Consider the following 25822-nt stretch of genomic DNA (forward strand, 5'->3'; position numbering starts at 1 on the left):
ATTTTTATAATTGTATTCTTGCCTTTCTAATACAATGGATGAAGAAAACTAAAGTTGTTGTTGTTCAGTCGTTCAGTCGTGTCCGACTCTTCGTGACCCCATGGACCAGAGCACGCCAGGCACCCCTATCCCCCACTGCCTCCCGCAGTTTGGCCAAACTCATGTTAGTAGCTTCGAGAGCACTGTACAACCATCTCATCCTCTGTCGTCTCCTTCTCCTTGTGCCCTCCATCTTTCCCAACATCAGGGTCTTTTCTAGGGAGTCTTCTCTTCTCATGAGGTGGCCAAAGTACTGGAGCCTTAACTTCAGAATCTGTCCTTCTAGTGAGCACTCAGGGCTGATTTCTTTAAGAATGGATAGGTTTGATCTTCTTGCAGTCCATGGGACTCTCAAGAGTCTCCTCCAGCACCATAATTCAAAAGCATCAATTCTTCGGCGATCAGCCTTCTTTATGGTCCAGCTCTCACTTCCGTGCATTACTACTGGGAAAACCCCCTTCATGGATCACTGCCTTGTCGTGGCGAAGGGGCTTGAATTACTCAGGGAAGCTATGGACAGGTCAAGATGGACAGGTCATAGTGGAGAGTTTGGACCAAACGTGATCCACCTGGAGAAGGAACTGGCAAGCCACTCCAGTATCCCTGCCAAGAAAACTCCATGGACAAAGACAACAGGCATATAAAAAAACTAAAGTAATGTGTGTGTTTTTCCTTCAGCTCCACATCGCTGTCAAAACGAGCACCGTATAATGAAAAACACAGGCCTGATGCATTATTAGCCTGTTTGATGTTCTGACCATATACAAAATGGCTTTGATCTCCAGCATGGAGGGGGAAATTAATAAAAAAAATATGTTTGGATTAATAACGTTTACGTACTAATTGCTCACTATTGTGGAGGCAAAATCATTTGCAGATCTGCAGCAAGTCATTTGATGATACGCCAATAGATCCTGGTCAACCTCTGGCCACCCCATGTCAGATTATTTGTCCGTTTAGCCCAGTCATGTTGACTCTGATTGGCAGCAAATCTCCACAGTCTCGAGCAAAATATTTCCCATCATCTGCTAGCTGATCATAGCTGTGTACACATTACCACTCGTTCTGGCTCCAGCATATTTCCGCCGCTGGTGTCTGAACACACAATGTTAGGCACAGTCAATAGGTACCCTGTAGCTTCTTGAGAAATACTCGTAGAATCATAGAATTGTAGAGTTGGAAGGGACTACGAAGGTCATCTATTCCAACCCAGTGCAATGCAGGAATATTTTGCCCAATTTGGGGCTCAAACCCACAACCCTGAGATTAAGAGTCTCATGTTCTATCAACGGAGCTATGTACTCCCACCCCACTCACACATGAAAACAAAGTTCACCACAGCCACTCACAAACAAACAACCGCACCCCCAACCTCTGTCACCACCAAAGGAACACAAGCAAATAGTAAAGAGGACCTACACAAGTGATGCTGACACAAAACCCCACACATACATTAAGTAAAATAGAAACATCGCCACCCAACCCCACCCCACTCACCATGCCCCCTCCACCTCTTTCCCCTTTCTTCCTAATGTAACACTAATGTCTCAACAAATGAAACTGATCTGTAGAAAATGTAACTTTAAAAATAGACATTGCACATACTTTTAAAAACCAAGAAATCTTTAATAAAAATACGTTACAAAACAACAACTATGTACTTTCCCTCAAACCAGCTTCCATCCAATTTGAAAATGGAAGCGGCAGTTAAGATGAGGTGTGTACATTTCAGATAACCATTGCACATGCTCAGATGACAGCTTCAGTGAATTGGATTTCAGCACAGGGAAACCAATCAGGTAATGGGCATTGTGTGAAGAAGACACCCCTGCCCTCTCTCTGGTCTGTATAGCAAATGACTTGAAATGCAGGGGCACAGGAATGACCTAGCTGTGTTTCAAACTTCTAATGTATACCTACCCAATTTCAACTAGAGTTGCCTGCCAGCTAGAGATTGAATCTTCTGCTTTAAATATACGGTGCAGATGTAGATACCCCTACCCCCAGGCTCTTAATCTCAAAATAACTTAAACTCTCCCCACATCTTTCTCCCCCACAACTTCACAATGCCTATGATAGCAGTGTGTCACACCAAATGTAACTGACTTGTAGATAGGACTCTATGAACTGAAAACGGAGATGCTATATGTGCCTTTGTTAGCCATGAAAATCAATAAAAACAATAATAAGAAAAGACAATGGCATACAAGGAAAAAGAAAAGGGAGGGAAGAGGAAAACACAAGATAAAAATGAGTTCTTAAAAGTTACAATTATTTAACTTTCTCTCCCCATTGTCTGTTGATGGTGTGTAGCCAGCAACACAGTTTCGGACTTGCACCTACTGTGTATTTCTCTAAGGGCTGTTGTTCAAAATACACTTTATTTTGTTTCGGCTACCAAACTGCTGTCATCTGACAATGGCATTTTATGAAACATAGGCCTTCTCTGCAGCCCTTAATCTGAATTTTGAAAGAGAAGTTGAGTTGTGATGTTTCTCAGCTCTCATAGTTAAATCCCCCTGTGATTGCCAATGTTAATACAAGTAGGATGTGTGTGTTTTTTTGGTGGGGGGAAATCTGTCTGACAAGGAATTCAAAAGGATTTAGAAAAGAAAGAAAAACCCACAAGAACTCACGAAGTTCTGAACAAGAGCCTTAATCTGACAGTAGCAAAGATTCTGATTAGTGTTCTTACATCTTTAGGATGTAAGCCTGCAGGGAGTCTCAGACAAGCACATAATGTGCTTGGAATAACCTGTCAAGCACATAGCGCGAGCAGATGAGGGGAGTCTGCAGGTTTAAAATTGCCGTTCTTTTTAGGAACTTATGACTCCCCGTTAGCTGAATTCCTTTGTAGAGGTCATCTGAGTACAGTCACCCGTAATCCCTTCAAGAAAATGCCAATTCTGCTGCTGTACTAAAATTGAGCTACATACTGATATAACACATGCTGTTTTCCCCTCTTTGCTTAAGCTGCCAAAGACCCAGTTTCACCTCTCCAGTAATTCCTCCTTCTTACCAGGTTCGACTTCCACCTGCCACCCAGTTTCACTTTGGCCATTCCTAAGGATTAAAAAAGCAATAAGTCACGGTATTCACAAGCCATTATTTCAGTGTCTTAAGTCTCTTGGCACATAGGAATACCCAAGGGACTTAGGCCCCCATCTGAACTATACATTTAAAGCAGTATCATACCACTTCAAACATCCATGCTTTCCCCAGAGAATCCTGGGAAATGTAGTATGTTGATAGTTGTTAGTAGGCCCCTGTTATGCTCGCATAGCTCTGCTCAGAGTGGACTTTGAAGACACTTGAACTCAGGACGAAAGGGAGAAACGTGCTAGGAGGAAGGCACTTTTGGCAAACCCTCGCCATGATCAACTCCCACCCGGAAACCTATGTCCCTACTGTAGAAGGATGTGTGGATCCAGAATTGGCCTCCAGAGTCACTTACGGACTCACTATTAAGACCGTGTTCATGGAAGACAATCTTAGTTGGCTACAAGTGGTCGCCAAAGAAGAAGAAGGTTAACCAGATGCACTGGACACTTAGAGCAACTCACACACTTTTTAAGAGGTCTTCTCAGATAAACTCTTGGTAGAGGGAGAATCAACCATTACAGCACAGAAAAACACATTCAATGTATATTATTGCTCCAGCTCCACACAGACACAGCTGTTCATTAACCAGGGTCTTATTGAATCATCCACTTAAGTGTGCCAAAGGCAGCACATTACTTACCTGGAAGGGGAGATACCTTGATCGTGGAAGGTTTTCCCAGGCTGATGCTCATCCATCACATTTCCCCGCTTGTTATTTTCCAGCAATTGGCATTCAGAGGCTTGCTGCCTCCCAACAGCAGAGGTAGGAAGGACATTGGCAGCCTTTACCTCTATGAAATTGTCTAACCCTCTCTTAATTAAAGTCATCCATGTTGGTGGCCATCACTGCCTCCTGTGGGAACGAGTTCCATAGTTTAACTGCAGTATGTGCTGCATGCAGAAGTACCGGTACTTTCCCCCATCTGTCCTGAGTCTTCCAGTATTCAGCTTCATTGGATGTCAACATGTTCTCATGTTATTATAAGCCATCCACGCTTCCTCTTACTCATATTTATATCTAAACTAAAAGAGCCTCAAATGTTGTAGGTTTTCCTCTCTTTTTCACCTTTGATCAATCTTTCGCACCATGAAGATGGTTAAAATATTTTTAGGGTTTCAATACCATCTGTGTTGCTTGGTGTTGTGAACAGCCTTTTACTTCTGCTTACATTTGGGGTAAAAATGGGGCATGGTTCAAACTCTGCCCTCCTTCCTCTGTAAAAGAAACATATTCAAAACTAGAAGTTAAGATCTATTATTATTTTTTGTTCCCAGGATTTAGAGCTAACTTCAAAGCCGCCATGACGTTGTAATAATCACATTACTGTAGTTGGCAATGTGACAGTTGAGTTTCGGCTTTACTTTGGAGTTGTTTCCCCACCTTAGCAGTGCAATATACTTAAACCAGAATGTTTGAACTGAAACAAGCATTGTTTCTATTTCATGTTGTACGGATGCCAGTCCTGGTTGTTTGTGGATCTGTGGGCAGCCATGAACATTGGAGCATTTCAATTCACGGACATAAAAAGACCCCTGCTGGATCAGACCAAAATGTCCACCTAATTCAAGATCCTATTTCACTCAGTGGCCAAATAGACTTCTTTGGAAGGCCCATGAACAATGCTTGAAGGCAGTAGACCTCCTCTACTGATGCAGATGCAGGTAGAAATTCAAATTCCACTTAGCTAAAGGCCATCAGATGCCCTGCTTGTGGGTTTCCCATAGGCATCTCGTTAGCCTCTTTCAGAAACAGGATGCTGGACTAGACAGGCCTTTGGTCTGATCCACTGGGGCTCTACTTATGTTCATGTCTTACAGTTACTGATAGACTTAGAATGCCTCTGTGTGGTCCCTATGTGTTTTCCCACATGGAGCTAAATATCAGGCAAGATCTGCTTGACCTGACTCTGCACTGGCTGCCCATTAGTTTCCGAACCCAATTCAAAGCTGAAGCAGGTGACAGGAAGGCAAAGATGTCACGGGTGTTTTCTCCTCCTGCTTCAACAAGGTCCTCTCCTACCTTGTCTCCCAGAACCAGAAGAGGGCAGAAACAGGTGGAGCAGTGGAAGATTGCATGCAGGCCCAGTCTCCGATTGCCTAGGAAAAGCCATGGAGGGCTTTTTGTGGGGAGACAGGGGCTTTCAGGCAACTGATTCATGGGTTCAAACCTACCAGGGATGAGCTGCTGTGCTCATGCAGCCAAGTCTGTGAAGATTGTGCTTTTACTAATAAAGAGTTAACTCTAACTTTGAATGGTGTGCTTTTCTGCCTACTTGCTCTTTGACACATATTTGTTTCTTCAAGCACTTTTCTGTGATACAATAAATCTTTGTATGCTATTTCCACCAAATAAATGCATTTTTAATGCACACTTTACCTTAATAAATACATTTTTGTACACATGACTTGGCTGGAGAACTGCATTGCAGAATTTTGAGAAGTGCAAATTCTGAGAATTGTTTCAGGACATAAAAAACAGAATTAGGGTTCTCCTAAAATGAGAATTGAATTGGATCTCCACCCCCATCCCTTCATGTGCTACTTGATTCTACTCATTTACCAAGAAATTCATGCTGAAAAGTCTCCAGTGGAAATAAATAGGGCTTAAAAAGGCTTAAATTTGACTGGGTTGTGTGCTTAGTCCCTGTTGAAAAGGGAGATTATTTGCCAGCAAAGCATAAACTTAATCCCAAACTGCTAATGTGGAAAGGTAGCCACCTGCTGGCTCTCCGAGAAATCCACAATATGCCTCTTCGCCTTTGGCTTAGTTTAGAATTGAAGAACTGGAAAGAAGGCATGTTTGATTACTAGGAAAGTTAGATGAATTCAAGCAGAGGAACATGGACCGTTAGATACTTCTGACTGAAATCCTGCTAGCAAAATCGAGGGAGGCATAGCCTGCTATAAGATTACATTTGCCTTGATTATGCTTGTCCCCTTGCAGCTGACCTGACTTTAGTTTCTCCTCTCCCCAGAACTTACCTTGGGTCAGCAAGTGGAAGTGGCAGCAGGTTGACAGGCTCATAGAGCGTAATTTTCGACTGGCCTTCAGTAGGAAAAGATGTTATGGATTCCAGAGAGTATGTTTCTCCTGAGCCATTTGAGGCAGACAGCCGACAGCATGTGACATCGCTTCCAGAACATCAGCACTGGTTGCCTATATCCTACCGGGTCAGTTTCCTGTGTTGATATACAGCTCCCCACCAAAGAACTTGGGTCCAGGATATCTTCAGGGCCACCTGAGCCCTTACATCCCAGCTCAATCATGGAGATCATATGGAGGGGCACTGCCTGTTGTCCCCTGGGGTTACAGACTAGCCAGACTAGCCTCAGAATCTCTTCCAAAACAGATTTGACAGGCTTCCTTGCTTTGGACTTCCAGGCTTCTCTTAAAGATCCTTTTATGTTGGCATGCCTTTGCAGTTGTTTAATTTTTATTTTTTTATTAATCAGTCACTTTAATTGTTATTTGTATTTTTTATAAATTGTGTTTTATGTTTTAACATTGTAGAACAGCTCTGACATTTTATGATATACTGGCATAGAAATACTCTTATAAATAAATCAAATAAACCTCCCCTTTTTTTGGTTCAGCATCACCCCTGGTTTTTTTTTAATTTGCTAGTTTGTAGAGGTTAGTGGAGCTTCCGCTGCAATTATAACACAATCCTCTAGGTGTACTTTGATGTACAGTGGTATTGTCTCATCAGGTTAAGAAGCATGGATAGGTTTAGAAGTGGGCATTATTATGTTCTTGGTGTAACCTTGCCTCCATCTGTTACATGGCCACCCCTCCACCTCATTGCCTGTTCTGCGATGGAGCACAGATATGCAGGCGAGCTTCACCTGTTGAATCAAAGCCTGCCAGATAGTTGTTGAAGCCATGGAAAACTTGTAAGAAAAGGAAATGGTCTCAACCCTAGATTAAGGGTCACCTTACAGAGCCTAGGCCAGGGGATGCGGGTGGCGCTGTGGTCTAAACCACAGAGCCTAGGGCTTGCCGATCAGAAGGTCTGCAGTTCGAATCCCCACGACGGGGTGAGCTCCCATTGCTCAGTCCCAGCTCCTGCCCACCTAGCAGTTCGAAAGCACGTCAAAGTGCAAGTAGATAAATAGGTACCACTCTGGCAGGAAGGTGAACGGCGTTTCCGTGCGCTGCTCTGGTTTGCCAGCAGTGGCTTAGTCATGCTGGTCACATGACATGGAAACTATCTGTGGACAAACACCGGCTCCCTCGGCCTATAGAGCAAGATGAGCACCGCAACCCCAGAGTCGTCCATGACTGGACCTAAGGTCAGGGGTACCTTTACCTTTACCTTTACAGAGCCTAGGGCTTGCCGATCAGAAGGTCAGCATTTCGAATCCCTGCGATGGGGTGACCTCCTGTTGTTCGGTCCCTGCTCCTGCCAACCTAGCAGTTTGAAAGCACGTAAAAGTGCAAGTAGATAAATAGGTACAGCTCCGGCGGGAAGGTAAACAGCGTTATTGTATATATATTTTTTTACTTTCCACATTTTATTTACATTTGAAGACTAATTTTATTCTCAATCACATATCCATACACCTATTTTCCTTTTTTGTTTTGCTTCACTAAAACTTAAATGCATGGTTTATTAGAACAAAGACTGTAAACAAATATTTGCAATGTCCATTACATGTAACACACAGGAGCCGCTTAAAAGAAAATCATTTCCCCATTTTATAAATACAAGTATCAAAACAATCCTGACCGTAATCTGTGACACTACTAGCAGTCAGCACCCACACCTTTGCAAAAATTAAACAAGTTGAGCAATGGTATTTGCAGTACCTGCTACTGAAACAAATTTATCTGCAGCTCTTTTACTAAAGCAAGATGGATAAAGCATGCCATTTGTATTTTTTCTTCTTGAGAAAAGGTTTTCTGAAACATTATTCCACAGCAACCTGACACTTCCTGTCATGCTTTCGTCTTGAAACACCGGAGCTCCAATTTTAGGCTACTTCAGGTTTATGCTTAAAATTATAGTGCCTTAGTAAAGAGGAAAAATAATTGTGTTGCCTTTTTTCTCTGTCTGATTGTGCCTGAAAACATATGGGGCATACATATACATATACATATATATATATATTCTTTCAAATGTCCAGATCACGTACACCAGCAGAAACTCTTGATGTGTGGGTGGTTTGCATTGTGAGATTGAATCAAGACATTAAACATAAGTAGAAGTTGTTTAAGACAAGTTTGGGATTCAGCTAAAATTAATTGTTATAAGTTTGTCCTTCTGGAGGTTGTGGAAGCTTCATATTTTCTTTGGACATCATTAGACGCCTTAGCTCTTGAAGTACAACTTTAATGCTATAAGAATTTTGCCATTTTGCTAACACTGGTATGCTTCGTGCATCCACCATTCCATTGGAATTATTCATTCCATTCATATTAATTTTAGTTACGAATCTAACTGTTGGAGGTGCTTCTGGATATTTAGGCCCACACTCTACTTTTAAGCTGTATATTCGGTTTTCATAATTTGTCCTTGGTGGTCCAATAATCATGCCTGTCCACCTTGTAAGTGTCATGTCTTCGTCATCTTCGAGGCCCCAGCTTACTGTACCATCTCCTACTCCTTTCTGACCTTCTTCAAGTTCTTCCAACAAGCGAAAATTACGAGGGACTTTAACTGTGGATCCAGCCATCTTGTCCAAACCCCTCCCCCACCCAAACAGCGTTATTGTGTATTTCGCCAGAAGTGGCTTAGTCATGCTGGCCACATGACCTGGAAGCTGTACACCGGTTCCCTCAGCCTATAGAGCAAGATGAGCGCCACAACCCGAGTCGTTTGCGACTGGACCTAATGGTCAGGGTTCTCTTTACCTTTACATGAACTCCCAGGTGTGTTGCTGCCAGTTTAACTCTGAGCATGTGGCAGCTCCTGATGAAGCTGTCATAACACAAAGATTTGGACTGTTTGGTGTGTTAAGACACCATCACAAATTCATGCACAATTGGCCTATATGAGTTGCTCACAAACAAAAGGAACTAATTTGCGCAGAGTCAACGACCGTTGGTCCATCTAGCTCAGTATTGTCTACTCCAGAGGTGAGGGAAGTTTTAGCTTGAGGGCTTCATTCCTTTCTGGACCATTCTGCAGTGAACACATGCCAGGGGTGGACAGGGCCAGAGGTGAAAGTGGCTAGGGCTAAGAAGGTAAAATTAACATTTGTACAGTAGGCTGCTTTCTACAAACACAGAGCCACTATTATATGCCGTTCATGCAGGCAAGGATCTTTATCAGAGTTCAAGGACAGATTCCAGCTAGGCAAAAACACCCAAGGAGGGTCCAAAGTAAGGCTAATGAGGGATGTAAGAGGATGCGACATGGGGAGAGTCTCAAGGGCCAGATGATGATGATGATGATGATGATGGTGATATTATTATTAATTAGATTTGTTAGTCACTTGTTACCCAAAGGTCTCAAAGTGACTTACAATACTGTTACAAATAGATAATTATGCCATAACAGATGAAAACTTGGAAGGCTGCATTTGCCTCCCAGGCCTGAGATTCCCCCATCCCTTATCTGCACTGCCTGGCAACAGTTCTCTAGGGTTTTAGACCCAGGAGTCTTCCCCACTCTTATCTGCAAATGCCAGAGACAACTTGGGACCTTTTTTATGCAAAGTATGAAAGCTACACCTCTCTCTGAGCTAACCTGTGTAGCAATTATATGAACTGGCACTAACAGTCCTGTCTTGATGAATCATGAAGATTTCATTAGAAATTTAGAGGAAGGGCATGGCCTCTGCTATGTAAGTGACCCAAAGCATTCTAAATGAATGCTAATGTATTCCTTTATCTCCTGCTTATATCCAGCCCCCCCCTTTTTTTTTTTTTGCAAAAATGACCAAGGCAATCTAAACATCTCTTAACCTGGGAGTAAGCCCCAAAAGGACTTCTGAGTAGATATGGTTAGGACTGCACTGTACTACATTTATTGAGGCACAAGCCCATTTCAATAGATGCATGACAATTTATTTGAGAGACTTACGATGCTCTCTACTGGCCACATTTTGTAGCACAAGGGGCATGGATTTGAGAGTGCAGGAAAAGTTGGCTGTAAACACAAGTCAGGGCTGGTTCTGCCATGAGGTGGATTGCCTCAAGCGCCAAATTAAAAGGCAACAAATTATTAGTTGTTAAGATGATGATTTCACTACCCCATTTGGGGAAGCTGTGGATTTATTGTTTCAGAACCCAAAAGTCATGGGTCATCTTAAAACATAAATTCTAGCTCTTTCATATATTCCACCCATGGTATATATACACATGGTATTTTCCACTTGACTCATTTGATGACTGCCACTGAACATTGCCTAGTTTCTGTGGTGCAGTTTATTTGTAACTGTTAATCAAGCACTTGGTTGCTCCATGCTATAAAAAGGAGATGTTGGGGGTGTGTGTGAATCAATTTAACAAAAACCAACAACCCAAAACTCTGCATTGATCTAAATAACAACAATAAAAGGAGCCAAGCCCAAGGTGCTGAAGACCGACTTATTTGAAAAACACTCCACTAAATGTATTGTAACATAATGAGTTTCAAGTGCAATTGTTCTTCATCACAGGTAAGAATAAAGTATTCTCTGATTTTCAATATATAAATTCAGTAAATAAATAAATAATAAACATGCTAATCTCAAAATGAGATTCTGAAAATAAGACAATATTGCTTCTGATGGTAAAAGGTAAAGGACCCTTGGACGGTTAAGTCCAGTCGAATTCGACTATGGGGTGTGGCGCTCATCTTTGCTTTCAGGCATTTGTTGACAATATTGCCTTTGATGGACAGCTGCTACTCAAAACGGGTCAGGTACCACAACACATTTGCTAGAGTGTTTTTTCAAAGAAAACCGGTGTTCAGCACTTTGGGGTTCACCTTTCCTTTTTCTTTTTCTTTTTCTGTTCCGTGTTGCCCAGCCAACATAAAGGAAAGTAGGAACATGTAAATCTAGTAAGTCTACAGGAGTTGTAAACTTTGAATTAAAGCAAAATGATTGTATTTGCTTTTGTTATGCCCAAACTTGTGAGTTGTTTTTGGGCTTCCATTTGGGGTTAGTTTTGTTTTTGCCTCTGAAATGCATCTCTGGCTTGAAGCAGTCTTCTAACTTGAAGAAAGGTCCTCTGGAAAATAGGGGTGGGGCTTGTAGCCTCCGCCTGCCCCTGGACACCACACTTCAACTATTTCCATTCCTACAGCAGGAAATATAAAATCAAAACTGCTTTTAAATTGTGAGTCATAGGAAAATAGGAAGCTGCCTTATACTCAAGTCAGATTACTGGTTCATCTACCTCAGTGTTACGTAAACTGACTGGCAGCAGCTCTCCAGGGTTGCAGAAACATAAAAATACAAAATGAGAACACAAAATACATAATTAAACAAGAACAAAAACCAGTAACACTCCTGCTCCAATAGGGATCTTCTACATACTGTGATAGCCTGGTGGGACCCCCTAAACTCTAGAAATTAACAAATGATAGGATTTTGATTATTTGAGGTGTGAAGGGAGAAATATAAACTGCAGAGGAATTCCTGGGCAAAATAACCTGGCTAAGCTAGGGCCATTAAGGAACAATAGAGGGAAACTGAGAGACATTAGCAATGTAAGGGAACTATCCTTCTCCCATGCCCTGAGATGTGAACAGAGCGGGGTGGGGTCGGGTTGGAGGATTGTCAGGGTAACTGGGTGTGAGGTATCAGGAAAATAAAGTTTTGAGCAGGGGTTGCTAGGAGTAAGAAGGTCTGGGAACCATCTTTAGATAGGCTGGCTGGGAGAGATGCCTTGGACTCTGCAGCTATGGTTCTGCAGTATACAAGCCCCTCTTGAAATGACCATGCTGTAAGATCTGGACTCCCTCCATGCAGACTGAAGGTGTAAATAGGTGAATAAAACATATTTCTTAAAGCTACAACAATCTCTGCTCTGTCTCAATTCTCCAAGGACCACAGAGCCTGGGTGAGTACCCCGAACCCCATGGATTCTTGCCACTACTCGGCAGGGAGAGGGGGAGGCAACCAACTTTTGTAACAATAGGCTACAAAGCAGATGTGCTTTCACTGAGCTACATGCTTCATTCCTTTTTCTTTGGTGGTCTCCTTCGCAGTTAAGCATTGATCTGAAGCAAACACATACGCAGAAATTTCTTAATCCCATTGCACATGTGCATACACCATGGCTCCTCACTCCATAAAGAATAATGAGAACTGTAGTTTACCCCTCAGAGCTTCAATTCTCAGCACCCTCAACAAACCAGTACTAAAAGCAATGGATTCAAACTACAAGAAAGAAGATTCCACCTAAACATTAGGAAGAACTTCCTGACAGTGAGAGCTGTTTGGCAGTGGAATTTGCTACCAAGGAGTGTGGCGGAGTCTCCTTCTTTGGAGGTCTTTAAGCAGAGGCTTGACAGCCATCTGTCAGGAATGCTTTGATGGTGTTTCCTGCTTGGCAGGGGGTTGGACTGGATGGCCCTTGTGGTCTCTTCCAACTCTATGATTCTATGATTCTAAAAACTGGAACATTTGCAGCTATCACAGTGGAAACAGAAAATACAGACACTGGAAGTCTCTGAAAAACTAAAGAAGAAAAGGCATTAGCTGGAAAAGGATAAGAGGATAACTTTATGACATGGCATCCTTTTTTATTGCACACATAACAGATTATCATTCACAATGGCATCCACCCACCTCACTTCCACTTGACAACTTTGGAACAATATTTTCCTATAAGGAACCTGTGTTTGGAGGGTATGGGGTGGGAAGTGCATAATGTTGGATGGGGAGAGGGGATAGTTATTATTTAGAAAAATCAATAAAAGGTATTTAAAAACAACAAAAGCAATGCATGTCTACTGAGTAGGGGAGGCCGGGCGCTCCTGCACATTTAACCTGCTGCATAGAAAAGAGAATTGCTGCCCTTCCAGACGCACCTTCTGAAATTCCCTTTTGTACACCGCTACTAAAAGCCCTGTTCTCTTATGCATCTGGCTCCCTAAACCGCTCCTATTCTGCGATTCCCCCACCCGTTCCAAAAAAAAACAAACTAAAGAAAAACAAAGTTTAAGATCAGTTATTTGGCACCAGGGTGGGTGGCAGAAAGTCAAACGTCACAAAACCACCCAGAGCAACTTCCCTCCCGGCAGGTCCGACCACATAAACCGTCCGCCGCCGTGAGCGTAGCGGTGGTGGGGAAACACCGATTCCCTTTCCTGGTTCCGCCCACGGGACGGCCCCACCCATGTTTTGACTCCTAACCTTCCCCTCCTTCCCATCCCCATCCCCGTCTTTTCCTCCGAGCTTTGACGCACTGTGACGGGGGCGGGGATCCGGGAGGTGCTTTTTGCTGGAGGAACTAGGGGAGATAATCACACACACATAGCCCCGCGCCGACGATTCTCAACAACCCGGGCGGTTGTTTCCGGGGGGACGGGAAAAAACGTCGCGCCGCTTTGGCTTGGCTGGAGATGCTGTAGCAGCGCCACGTCTCGGGCAGGAGGGAGGGAGAGAAAACATGGGAGTCAAGCTCGGGCAGGTCAGTGGGGAGGGAATGGGGCCTGGTTCGGGGTGGGTGGGGGGAGGGTGGATTGACTTGACCCCCCCCCTCCACAGCAGCGGGTGTATTGGGGTTGGTGGGTGCTGCCAGGGGGGGAGGACAGTGGTGGCTGGAGGTGGGAGGCAGATGTTTGTTTGGAGGAGGAGGAGGAGGGTGGAGGAGATCAGCTGAGCTGGAGAGGGAGGGGAGCCTCTCTTGTCTTTCTCTGTGTGTCTATGTAGTGTGTGTATGTGTGTGAGAGGGAACATATTGGTGCATATAATGCATTTGGGGAAACATTTGGAATGGCCTCTGCCACTGTGTTTGGAATTCCAGAGCATTGATTGGCAGACCAATCCTATTTTGTGTGTCTGTGTGTATTATATATGAGGGAGAGGATGCAGTAGTGGATGTTGTGCATTTTAAGGAAACATTCGAATGCTCAGTGGCATAAATTAAAAATCTAAGATATTGATTCCCAATCCTATGCCTGCCTTGTGAGCAGTAAGCCCTACTTAATTCAGTGAGACTTAACCCTCAGGAAGGTAGGCATAGGATTGCAGCCTAAGGGCTATGTATCCTGGAATGAAATGAATAATAATAATAATGTCCTTTGGAGTTCTTCTTAGATCTTTGCACAAAAACAATATAATATAATATAGTGTGTGTGTGTGTGTGTGTGTGTGTGTAGGAGAGAGGCATCCAGCTGGCTAAATAACAGGATGGAGACGAGCAATGGAGATCTATTTATGCCCTTATATGTGATTTTTTTCCTGCCTTCTGAATAGGAGTACATGGCCCCTCCCTTTTTTATATGTACTGCAACCCTGAGAGGTTGAAACAGAGTGACTGGACCAAGGTTGCTCTATGAGAAGATTTTGGCCGAGTTCTGTGCCTGGCTGGAACAAATTATTAACTTTTAGGATGGAAAGGAACTCAGTGTTTGGAAGTCTGAGTGTATCGGAACTGAAAGTATGTTGTTGGTTTTTTCATTGCATTTCTGCCTCAAGTTTCTTAATTCATGAACCTTGAGCCAATTTTCATCAGGGTTCTTGGGCAATCCAGGAAAAATGATCAGATCCAAACCTGTTGAAGTTCACACCATAGCCTTAGGTCTGAGTGAATTATTGGGAGTCAGCAGTTGAGTAAAATGCTAAATTTAGATCACCCTAGAGCACCAGAAAATATTTTAATGCAAATTACTCTATGAGAATTACCCTACATTTCCTGAAAACCTACACCACTGGTTTAATGATACAAAGCCTGTTTTTCTGTTTTGTTCAGTACCCTCACCTCAATTGTATGTGTGTACATCTTTGTAGGCAACAATAACTGCTTTGGTCCCAGAGACTTAAAATATTTATAAATGGCAGTGATCTTTTAATTCTTGGTGAAAAGTATGAGTATGCAAGGTTTTTGATCACACAAGCCATATCTAAACAACAAAGCCACATAATAGTACTCTATTATTTTCAACAGTGATTGCTATTTTTGGTGCAATACAGCTATCATGAGCTCTGCTCATGACTTCTACTCATGATCTATCTTCTCATTCAAGTTGATCTTCCTAAAACAGAGTTGGAGAACATGTGGTCTACCAGCTGTTGTTCCCGTTGGCCTCAGCCAGCATAGCCAGTGTTCAGGGATGCTGGGAGGCCACAGGTTCTTTGGTATCCCAGAGGTTCCTTAGGGGACTAGTTGATGAGGAAAGGCTCCATTTAAAGTAGGATGCTTAAACTCTGCTGGTCTAAAGATTGCATTTGATTTATGTGGTTCTTCTTTCCTCTCCAATGCAACTTTTGCTATCATGTCTCTCTTTTCAATCTGACCATCCTTGCATGGCAGTGAACCCACCTCACAGCCCACTCTTGTCCTAATTCATTTGTCTGCAATATGATATGAGTGTTGGTTGCTCTGCCAGATGTACAAGACTTCAATAAACAAGTGCTTAGTCCTGTAAGTGAAACTGTCTGGGCACGGAAGGATAAAATAGTCTAGCTGTCAGTGGGAATGGTGAAAATAAAAGGCAACTGGCGGTACAAATTGCAAATGAAAATAGTTTATGCCTATTGCAAGGGGCAGGCTCATCATTGCTCTGGTCCAGCTAGTGCTGTCAGTGTACAGATATATGTTTCATGCGCAGTAACCTCATGATTCTTGCATGGGTGGGTTACATGGGATTTGCACCTGTCTGGTGCTTTGTTTCTGGCACCTTCATTTCACCATCTACACTCCAGATTCAGCTCTGTGCTGCCGTTTCCAATCTGGTTGTTTAGTGCAGTCCTATTATAGCTGCACATTTGACACTCTGGTTGTGCTTTAAAGAGCTACTGGAGGCACCTTACGTTGGCTGCTTTTGTACCTTGTATGTTCATCATTGGTATGCGTTTAGTTTTAAGTGCTTCCTATATGTTACCATGTAAACCTCACAATAACCTTGTAAGGCAAGTAAGTATTATTTCCTTATTGCATCTAAGGAACGGAGAGCAGGGAAGCTGAGTTTGTGAGGAAGTGGGTCATATCAAGCCACCTGGTCACTTAGAATGATTCTGCTTATTTCTCTAGCTGTTTTCTTTACATAGCATAATGCTAGTATGCTCTGAATACTACACGTGGGCTAAGCAAACCTTGCTTTCTAGGGAGTGCCCTTTTATCAGAAGCTTATTTGTTTAAGTATTGGGAGTGTTGTGCTAAGCAAATACTGCTAAGCAAGCTGAGGTTGTTAACACCTACAAAAATCAGAGCTGGTTCTGTTTCCTCCTGGGCGACCGTAGCTCAGTGGTAGAGCACCTGTTTGGCATGCAGAACATCCCAAGTTTGATCCTGGCATCTCCACTTTAAAAGGTCAGGTAGCATAAAATAGGCAAGATTTCACCCTGGAGAGCCACTACCAGTCAAACTAGACCAGTGGTTCCCAAACCCTTTCCACCATGGACCACTTGAAGGTTGCTAATTGTCTTGGCAGACCCTTAAAATGTTTCTTCTGCCTGCTTCAGCAATTGTAATGTGCTGTCCCAGATTGTGTTTTTATTGCTTCTTTCATTTTCTGTATTGTATGATTTTGTATTGCACTTCAAATGCTGTACAGTACAATATAAAATACAATAATAAAACCATAAAACATAATAGAAGAAAAAGAGAGAGCAATAAGAATACAATTAAAAATCAGATATTTAATGCACTGTACTCACCTTCCACAATTGCTGCTCCCACTGTTCTTCACAGACCCAGAACTGTCTGAATGAAGCTTGCTGTGGACCACCGTTTGAGAACCCCTGAGCTAGATCGAGTTCTGTGGGACCAGTTTCAGTTGATGGTGCCTGAGATTGTGGACACAACACTTGTAGCTATTTGCTGTATCGTGTGTCCTCCCAGTTCTTCCCCATCATTCAGGTTCGGCAGGTGGGTCAAGCGAGTGGTGGATGCATTATTACTCCAGCCACCCTTAAAAAGGAGGTTGTGCGACAACATCTAAAGAAGCCAGAGGTCTATGATAATGATCACCCAGTCATTAATAACATTCTTAGGCTGGGATAGTCTAAGCTGCTGTGACTCATGCTTAGGAACCTTGAGGGTAACCTCACAACTGGATTCCTGTAATGTGCTCTGTGAAGAGCTACCCTTGAGATTGGCTCAGAAGCTGCAGCTAGGTAGCTCAGTGGGGCATCAGCTGCACTCATACAACACCTGTACTGCCAATTAGCCACCGAGTCAAGTTCAAGGAGGGTGTTTTGTTGCTATTGTTGATTCCGGCTGCTGTAGTTGCTGCAACTATGTTCTAGGATTATCTGGGTTGTTTGCTTATTTTAATTGTTTTTGTTTGGATTGTGCAGCACTTTGAGATTTTGGAAACAGAAAATCGGTATATATATTTATGAAATAAACAGATGAACAAATAGTCAGCCATAGGATCCCTGCCTATGATGGACCAGCCATGCAGAATTCAGAAGAGAGGGCATATTTCCCCTTTAAGTGCAGTGCTTTTTTACTCTTTCTCCATAGGAGGGAATTCACACCCGCAAGTTGATGGCCACAAACTTGGATGGCTTTAAAAGAGTAGACAAATTCACAGAGGCTCTGCTTCTACCGGCATCTTCAGGATGCCTCTGAATAGCAGTGAATGGGATCACCACTGGGGAGAGGTGCTGCTGAGCTTAGTTTCTGCAAGTGGGCTTCCTGTAGGCATCTTGGTGGCCACCTACATAGCTTGTGGCAGTGAATCCCATGTAAAGCATTTCCTGCCCCTTCATCTGCATGTAGTTCTGCCAAGGGTTCTGTGTCTGGGGCATGCTAGGGCGCATTAAGAATGTTTGGGTCTAGGTTTTCGATGGACACAAGTGGGATCTGGAACAGAATGTCACAGTGTGGAATTGCAGCTAGCCAGCCATAACCTTTCACAAGATATTCCTTCCCTTTCTCCATTTTCTGTTCTCCCTCCCAACGCAAACACAAACTCCTCCCCTGACATGCTATGGGACTGCTGAGTATGTGCACTTCCTGGGGTTCCCTCTTCCCCATGGTCCCCCCTCCCCTCAAAAAATTCTTCCTACTTCCAGAAACCTTTGTGTTCTGCCAAGCCAGCTATTATTTCCCTCTTGTGTATGGATAGTGCCATTTTCCCTATGTGAGGTCCAAATAAAGAGAATCAGTTAGCTATTGGTTTAAGTAGTGTATGTGATTGTTCCACTGTAACAGGATGGGGTTTGGTTTTTTTGTACAAAAAATAAAATGCCTTTTTGTCTCTAGAGAGTGATGAAACTTAGTAATTGCTTTCTCCTCCTGCAGACTACTGTAATGCTCTCCTGGAAATCCTGAGCTGCCTGCTGACCGGACTTGGACTGAGTTGAGTTGCCTGCTGTAAAACTACAGATGAGAAGCTCAGTATTGTGTCCTCTTGCGCAGCCTCCTTGCTGGCAGCTCTTCTGATGGATAGAACCAGGACTCGGCAGTTCTCTTGAAAAGTGAGTTTTGTTCAGCTGGGGAAATAATTCCCCTGCATCTTAATAGCATCTGCCATGGACTCTTCGGTGATCCTGCTGGAGAAGCAAGTCAGCAACGGGGGCCCCTACAGCTCTGAGCAGCCTGTGGAGATGGAGGCCAAATTGGAGCGGCCAGCAGAAGGAGATGGCCTTCATGGTAAGCCGTTTCTGCAGATCAGATTTGTGTTGCTGCGAGGAATGTGTTTCTGAAGGTAGCGCAGTCAGGCTAAGGACATAAGGCGGGCAGTGGACAACCTGAGGAAGTACCATCCCACTTTGGGCCTGCCGAGAGAAACAGGTGATGTCCACTGTTTCCAGGATCTCTCCTTGTTTTGAGATTTTAGTGCAGTGGTTCCCAAAGGGCATGGCGTGCCACGCTGGTGTGGCAGGAGAGGATGACATGGGTTGCAGGAAGATTAAAGGACCATCAAAGAAACATTCAAATGTTTCAGAGTAGTATAGTATAGTATCTGTTTTTTATATTCAAAATGAGAGCAAGAGCATCAAGTGATAAATTTGGTGTGGTGTGAGCACAGAGGGTGGACAGAGAAAAAAGTTTGAGAACCACTGCTGTGGTTGTTGAGCTGAGAGTTGGTTTAGACCCAGAGGCTGAGGGTGACGGTGTGTCAGAAGGAAAATGAATATATATTTAATTTATAATGTACATTTTTTTGTAGCTGTGTATTTTTGTAATATTTTGTTTAAGTTGCCCATTGTTGCTTTAGTTTTTTGTACATCGCTTAGACATATTTTTAATATATTAAGTGTTTTAAAGGCCGAGGGAGCCGGCGTTTGTCCGCTTCCGCAGACAGTTTTTCCGGCTCAAGTGGTCAGCATGACTAAGCTGCTTCTGGCAGAACCACAGCAGCACACAGAAACTCCGTTTACCTTCCCGTCGGAGCAGTACCTATTTATCTACTTGCACTGTGTGCTTTTGAACTGCTAGGTTGACAGGAGCTGGGACTGAATAACGGGAGCTCACCCTGTCGTGGGGATTTGAACCGCTGACCTTTTGATCGGCAAGTCCAAGCGGCACAGTAGTTTAACCCACAGTGCCACCAACGTCCCTATTATAGAAATTAAATAACCCAATCAAATCAAATAAGGTGAGACCTGCAGGACATCTGAAGGCAGCCCTGTTTAGGGAAGCTTTTAATGTTTGATGAATTATTTTAATATTTTGTTGGAAGCCACCCAGAGTGGCTGGGGAAGCCCAGCCAGATGGGCGGGGTACAAATAATTTATTATTATTATTATTATTATTATTATTATTATTATTATTACCATCTGTGTTAGGCCTCTGTGCCTCAGTTCCCCCATCTTTGCCCTAGCAGGGTCAGGAGCAGGCAATTTGACAGAGCTCTGCTTGAGGACCCAGAGAGCTGCAGCCAGTCAGAGTAGATAATGCCCTTGACAGATTTTGTATAGTGCGGCTTCCTGTGTTCCCAGTGCCCTTCTTCTGAGCAGCCACAGGTCTCAGGCTAGCCGAACCAGGTGGGCCTTTGCCAAGGCATTTCTTATAGCAGGGATGCTTTAAAGACCTAGGTTATCCTCTGTTTATAGGAAGGGGAAACAGACTGGAGACCCATCCTTCCACCCCTAAATTTGTAAGGGATGTTAACCTAGTGCAACCCAATATTCTACTCTTTTCCAGTGACTAGTGTAAATGACAGCAAAATGCCAGCTGAAGGGGAATGCCTTGTTCCAAACAGCAGCGAGGTGCCATGTGCGAATGGACCAGCATCTCACTACCCTGTCTCTTCTGACCCCAACGGCAGCCCATGTGGGGAAGTACCAGCTGCAGGTGTGCCCGGTTTCCATGACAACCTAAAGTCGTCTCAGGGAGCTAGTGCTGAGGGCATAGTGCTTAGGAAGGAAGCGTTGCAGTCCCTCAAACTAAGCCTCCCCATGCAAGAAACTAAATTGTGTAAGCATCTGTTTATGGCGGAGCCCCCTGTTTTTTTTCTCTTGCTCCAAGAAAAAAAAAAGCTCCCTCCTCCACTTTCCATTACTCTCCTGGCCTCTGCAGACTCTGTCTCCAAATATCACTTTTAAAAAGCTTGATCTGATACTGTAATTGTGCTCTTTGGCAATTGATGCTTGTGACTCTGTATTTAACACACTTACCCTACTTAACATTGTTGGACTGAATAAATGTTGCCATTACAACACTGTTAAAAACAAAGGACCCTTATTGCTTTCCTTTTTTTTTCTTCTTTTTGCATTCCAGTTAGACACGTGCAAATTCAGAATAATTATATTGTATAAAGCCAGGCTTGTATTTTAACAGCTTGCCATAGGGGACCAGGAATTCCATGCAGGTGAATAAAAGTGCTGGCAGAGGAGAGATGAATTGCCTACTTGGTAGAAAGCTATAATTTTTTTCTACTAGAATCTTCTCCTTGGCCAGCATGAGAATATAGACTACGTATGTTAGTTAGTACGTATATATGTTTTTGCAGGCTGATAACTGTTTGTTGCACTTACTTAGAAGCCTGTAACCATGCACAACATCACCTGATTAGATAAAAGCCCCAAACACTTGAGGTTTAGCTAGTTATTTATATGTGGGCATTTATATCTCACCTTTTAAAATGGTCCATAATATTAAAAGTTAATGTAATGAAACAAATATGAAACAAGCAGCATTTTAAAAAAAAATCAATTGGCAGGGAAGAAAAGCACATAATTAAAATACTTGGGGGGAAAACGTTTGCTAAGGTCAGACAAACCTTCCTTGTGGAGAGCTTTCTACAAGTGGGATGTCACCACTGAGAGTGATTGGTAATAATCCGTTTTCAAATCTAACCGCGAGACCACAGTTCAGTCAACTTGTCCTGTGGCTGCCCACCCCTTCCCTCATGCCAATAAAAGTGTGGCAATTAGGGTTCCGCAATAGGCAGTATTATTAATATGGAGGGAGCTGTGCTTGAAAGAGCTGTGGATCCTAAACTGTGCACTCTTTAATATCAATGCTTACACAAGGTGTTGGGGTTTGGGGCACTTTTTTCAGCTGCATGCACACCTGGCTAAAACCGCATGCTTTGCTTATCTGCATGAATATTGTAGTAAGTTGTGAGATGGGGTAGTCAACATAATGCCCCCCAGATTCCCAACACCCACCATCCCGACTGTTGCCCACAATGTCTGGGGCTGATGGGAATTGGAATCCAGTAACATCTGGAGACCACCATGTTGGTTGGCCCTTGGGTTATGGAAATAAGTTTGGCATTGCCCAGCTCAGTCCTTTCACACAATTCACATATAAGTGGGACTGAAGCCAGCTTTTTATGAACAACTTATATCAGGAGATGATGCATTTCAGTGGATAGCCAGTTGGAGGAGAAGCCTGGGAATCTGGATCCAAGCCTCTACTCAACTCACAGTGACCTGAGTGCCTCAGTTCCTTATTTGTAAGAGGAGACTCTACTGACCTGACTCTTGTGGGGATGTAAAAATGGAGGATTCTAAATTTGCTTTGCTTTGCGTCCCATTTAAAGCAAGCGGAATCTTCAAATGTAACCAAATTATACATTGAGGTGGGACTTGCTGACTAGTCAAACCCAAGAGCTGGAATTGATGTTCTTGTTCCCTTGAGTTGCATCTTCTCCGTGACCAATTGTTAACAATCTCACAGTGCACCCCAAAATTTCTTTGTCTGTTGGTGTCTTTGAGGTACTGGGTCCCATTCTGGGCAGGGTACAGAATGGGTACTGTTAAGACTTGGTAGATAGAAGCCTCATTGGACGCTCACTAAATTAGCTTCATTTCCCCCCCCAAAGCATGCAACCTTTCAGTCTAGTAATTGAAATGAAAGAACTGTCACTTTTCAGCCTCTCTTGCTGTTTTTACCTTCTCCCTAATTTTTGCTAAGCAACATACATTTCTACCCAGCCTAGTAATACACACACACATCTAAAATACATGAAACCTGTCTTTCATCCTGTAGGTTCAGCCGATTCTTCTCTCCCTTTAGAGAAGGAAGAACAGATCAGACTTCAGGCAAGAAGGCGCCTTGAAGAACAGCTCAAACAGTATCGTGTAAAAAGGCACCAGGAGAGAGTAAGAGCCTAGCAAGTGGTTTCTCTGGTGTTTATTAATTCTAATGACTTGGGAAATCCTGTAAACTGCTCCTTGGTGCTGCAAAGCATCATCAATTGAGGTGATGCTGTGGGGTGGACTCAGTTTGTGGAGGGGGGGGGTCACAGAATTGCAGCAGTGTGATCTACATATCTCCATTCATCCCTTTTTAAGGCCAGGAGCCCTAGCAGCTTTCACAGACAACGGGCCCCATTTAAAAGTAACAGATAGCCATGTCATGTTCTCTTGCTATATGAACAAGCTGTGGTGAACATTGGGCTTATGCACTCCCCTATCTTCTTCAGAAGTTCTTGCTTATGGTTTTACACAAACCACAGTTCCTTGTGACATCCAAACCCGAGGAACTATTGTTTGTTTAAAGCCTTTGTTGGTCATTAAGCCAGGATCTGATACAGTCGTACCTTGGAAGCCAAACGCCTTGCAAATTCAACGTTTTGGCTCCCAAACGCCGCAGAACTGGAAATGAGTGTTCCGGTTTGAAAATGTTCTTTGGAAGGCGAACGTCCATGGCTTCCACGGCTTCCAATTGTGTGCAGGAAGCTCCTGCAGCCAATCAGAAGCTGCACCTTGGTTGTCGAACGTTTTGGAAGTCAAACAGACTTCCAGAACGGATTCTGTTTGGCTTCCAAGGTACGACTATACTATGGTTTGATCCTGGCTTGTTTTCATAATTGTAGTTACAATTAACTGCAGTACCCTGAGTTTGGAAGTGCTGTGGCTAGCCCCAGCCATAACCCTGTGTTGGGTGGCAGATGACACTTCCATATCACATGGACATGCCAGTAGTGTGCTGAGTACTGAGCATGCATTCATCCTCTATATTCTCTGAGCATATACAGTGTGCATGCCCTAGAAGGTTACTTTCCCCTCCCATCTATATTTAAAGCTAGCAGACAATTTGCCATTGAGGCTGATGCTTTTTTGCCTTTCATTCTGGTGTGCCAATAGAGAACCTTTTGCTGGACTCCCAACCCCTGCCATCGTTGATCATTTGCCATGCTGGCTGGGGCTGATGGGAGTTGCAGTCCAGCAACATCTCAAGGGCCATAGGCTCCCTATTTCCCTTCCATACAATCACAGAAAACTGAAAACAACAGTATTTGGCACAAATCAATGACCTGGTTCCCACTAAACACTAAGTCAAGCCACAGTTTAACTTGAATGGGTGGTCTCCTTGTGTGTTCGCCTGCTGTACTCAACCAAGCCATCGTTTGGTGTAGCATGTTGTTCAAACAAAACACTAAGTCATACCATGGCTTGGCTCAGCTCAGTGCAGCACAACAGCAGAATGACTGAGGAGGAGCAGAGTGGCTGAGATTCACTCTCTCAGAGCCCACATTCTTAGCTATGGTTTGACTTTGTGTGATGTGCAAACCAGACTGATGTCCACCCATGGATCTTTCACAAAACCAATGGGCCTGACACTTGTTTGTTCAGGTAGAGCCATTTTGATGTGTTAACCATACTGATGTGGCAGGGGTGTTTGCCATCCCTAAATCTGGTGGTGAAGGAAGAATAAGCTAGAACTTTAAATATTAAATTTAAATATAAACTTGAAGTACTACATTTAAAGTTCTTGCACTCAAAGAAGGAGGCTGATTTTTGCATTCAGGAACCTCAAAAAGAAACCTTGGTTGCTGTTCTATGATGATTTCCATTCCATTACATGACGGGCAGTTGATTGGTTTAAAATAAAAGACTTTGGGTTGGTTATTGGTGATCAGAAGACCATTTATAATACTGCTGGTCATCTTCTTTTTCTTGTCCAAGCAGTCTACAGCTAAAAGCCGCAACTCCAGTACCCTCGATCCTGAGCTGATGTTACATCCAGAGACTTTGCCGAGGGCCAGCACTGTGTCTATGACAAAAGAATACTCATTTTTGCGAACCAGCGTCCCGCGGGGACCAAAACTGGGAAGCCTGGGGCTTCCGACACAATCAAAAGAAAGGAAAAGTTCTAAATCTAACAGGTCAAGTAGGATCCGGTCTCTGGCAGACTATAGAACTGAAGACGCAGAGCGGCATGTTCCACTTGATTCACCAAGTGGCTCTCTGAAGCAGAATCGAAGCAGCGTGACATCTGTTGTGTCTGAGATCAGGCTAACCCCTGATCCGGATGACCGGCTGGAGAATTCCTCGCTGGCCGGAGACAGCATCTCTGATATTGACGGAAGTGAAGTAGGATTGAGGCTGGACGGCAATGAGAGCGACAGTTCTACGTACAGTAGTTTATCGGGAAGGGGGCCCTATGGCACTTTGCTCAATTCTGAAAGCAGGCAGGGCACTTCGCTGACTGTAAATGGCCAGGAGGTCCCTTTGGATGCAGTTGGACAGTTTCCTTCCATCAGGGAAGTATTGCAGGCTGCTGCTGCGACAGAGCACCATCCCGACGATCAGGAAGTCAATGGGGAAGTGAGAAGCAGGAGGGACAGCATTTCCAGCAGGTAAGTGCATTGCAATGGCTTTCAAACTTTTGAACTTCCAGGGAATATTTTCCCGCCTTGACTTGTCTGCGAAGAAATACCTCTGTCTCTGCTGTGAAAGGTGCTGTGGCGTCTTCTGCAGTGTGCGGTCAGCTTGTGAAGAGCAGTAGCTTGGACTGTTATATGAAGGCGCTTTGTGCTGACTTGGTTGGCAAGTCCATCAAGCTCAGTGCTGTCCACTCCAGGGATGGGGAGCTTGTTGCCCTCCAAATGTTGTTGGACTACAACTTCCATCACACTTGACCACTGGCCATGCTGGTTGGGGCAACATCTGGACGTCCTCTTATCTCCCCATCCCTGGCCTACCTTGACTCACAGCAGCTCTCAAGAAGTGTCCTGATAGGTCTGACCAAAAGGCCCCTCTAGTCCCCACAGCAGCCAGCCAGGTGCCTCCTGGGGAGGCCACAAGCTGGGCATGAACACATCTACGGTTCCACAGAGACTGGTAAAGGTAAAGGGACCCCTGACCATTAGGTCCAATTGTGTCCGACTCTGGGGTTGTGGCGCTCATCTCACGTTACTGGCCGAGGGAGCCGGCGTACAGCTTC

General features: G+C 43.8%; 3 protein-coding genes across 9 annotated transcripts in view; 1 reads left to right on the forward strand and 2 right to left on the reverse strand.

The window, feature by feature from the left end:
* LOC117061755 overlaps positions 1 to 3800 on the reverse strand; it is a 45806-nt gene extending 42006 nt beyond the window's left edge. Inside the window, exon 1 of the mRNA XM_033174711.1 lies at positions 3782 to 3800. The gene's annotated coding sequence lies outside the window, so the exon portion shown is untranslated. The remainder of the gene's footprint in view (positions 1 to 3781) is intronic.
* A 4432-nt stretch (positions 3801 to 8232) lies between these two features.
* LOC117038844 (ubiquitin-conjugating enzyme E2 variant 2-like) lies at positions 8233 to 8836 on the reverse strand. Its single transcript, XM_033135789.1, has one exon. It carries the CDS (start codon positions 8815 to 8817, stop codon positions 8383 to 8385), a length of 435 nt encoding a protein of 144 aa, XP_032991680.1. The 5' UTR covers positions 8818 to 8836; the 3' UTR covers positions 8233 to 8382.
* A 9662-nt stretch (positions 8837 to 18498) lies between these two features.
* Positions 18499 to 25822, forward strand: part of GOLGA3 (golgin A3) — a 35480-nt gene continuing 28156 nt past the window's right edge. For 2 of the 7 annotated variants that reach the window (XM_033174454.1, XM_033174453.1), the window contains exons 1-4: positions 18499 to 18847; positions 20345 to 20617; positions 22640 to 22752; positions 24562 to 25235. In XM_033174454.1, the coding sequence (XP_033030345.1) occupies positions 18727 to 18847; positions 20345 to 20617; positions 22640 to 22752; positions 24562 to 25235 (1181 nt within the window). In that variant the 5' untranslated portion in view covers positions 18499 to 18726. The remainder of the gene's footprint in view (positions 18848 to 20344; positions 20618 to 22639; positions 22753 to 24561; positions 25236 to 25822) is intronic. The other 5 variants (XM_033174455.1, XM_033174456.1, XM_033174457.1 and 2 more) reach the window with 5 other exon arrangements.

Source organism: Lacerta agilis, chromosome 17 (genome assembly GCF_009819535.1).
Source record: "Lacerta agilis isolate rLacAgi1 chromosome 17, rLacAgi1.pri, whole genome shotgun sequence".
Classification (NCBI taxonomy): Eukaryota; Metazoa; Chordata; class Lepidosauria; order Squamata; family Lacertidae; genus Lacerta; species Lacerta agilis.

Coding starts and splice junctions, on each gene's coding strand:
- LOC117038844 (XM_033135789.1), bottom strand. CDS start 8,817: ATGGCTGGATCCACAGTTAAAGTCCCTCGTAATTTTCGCTTGTTGGAA.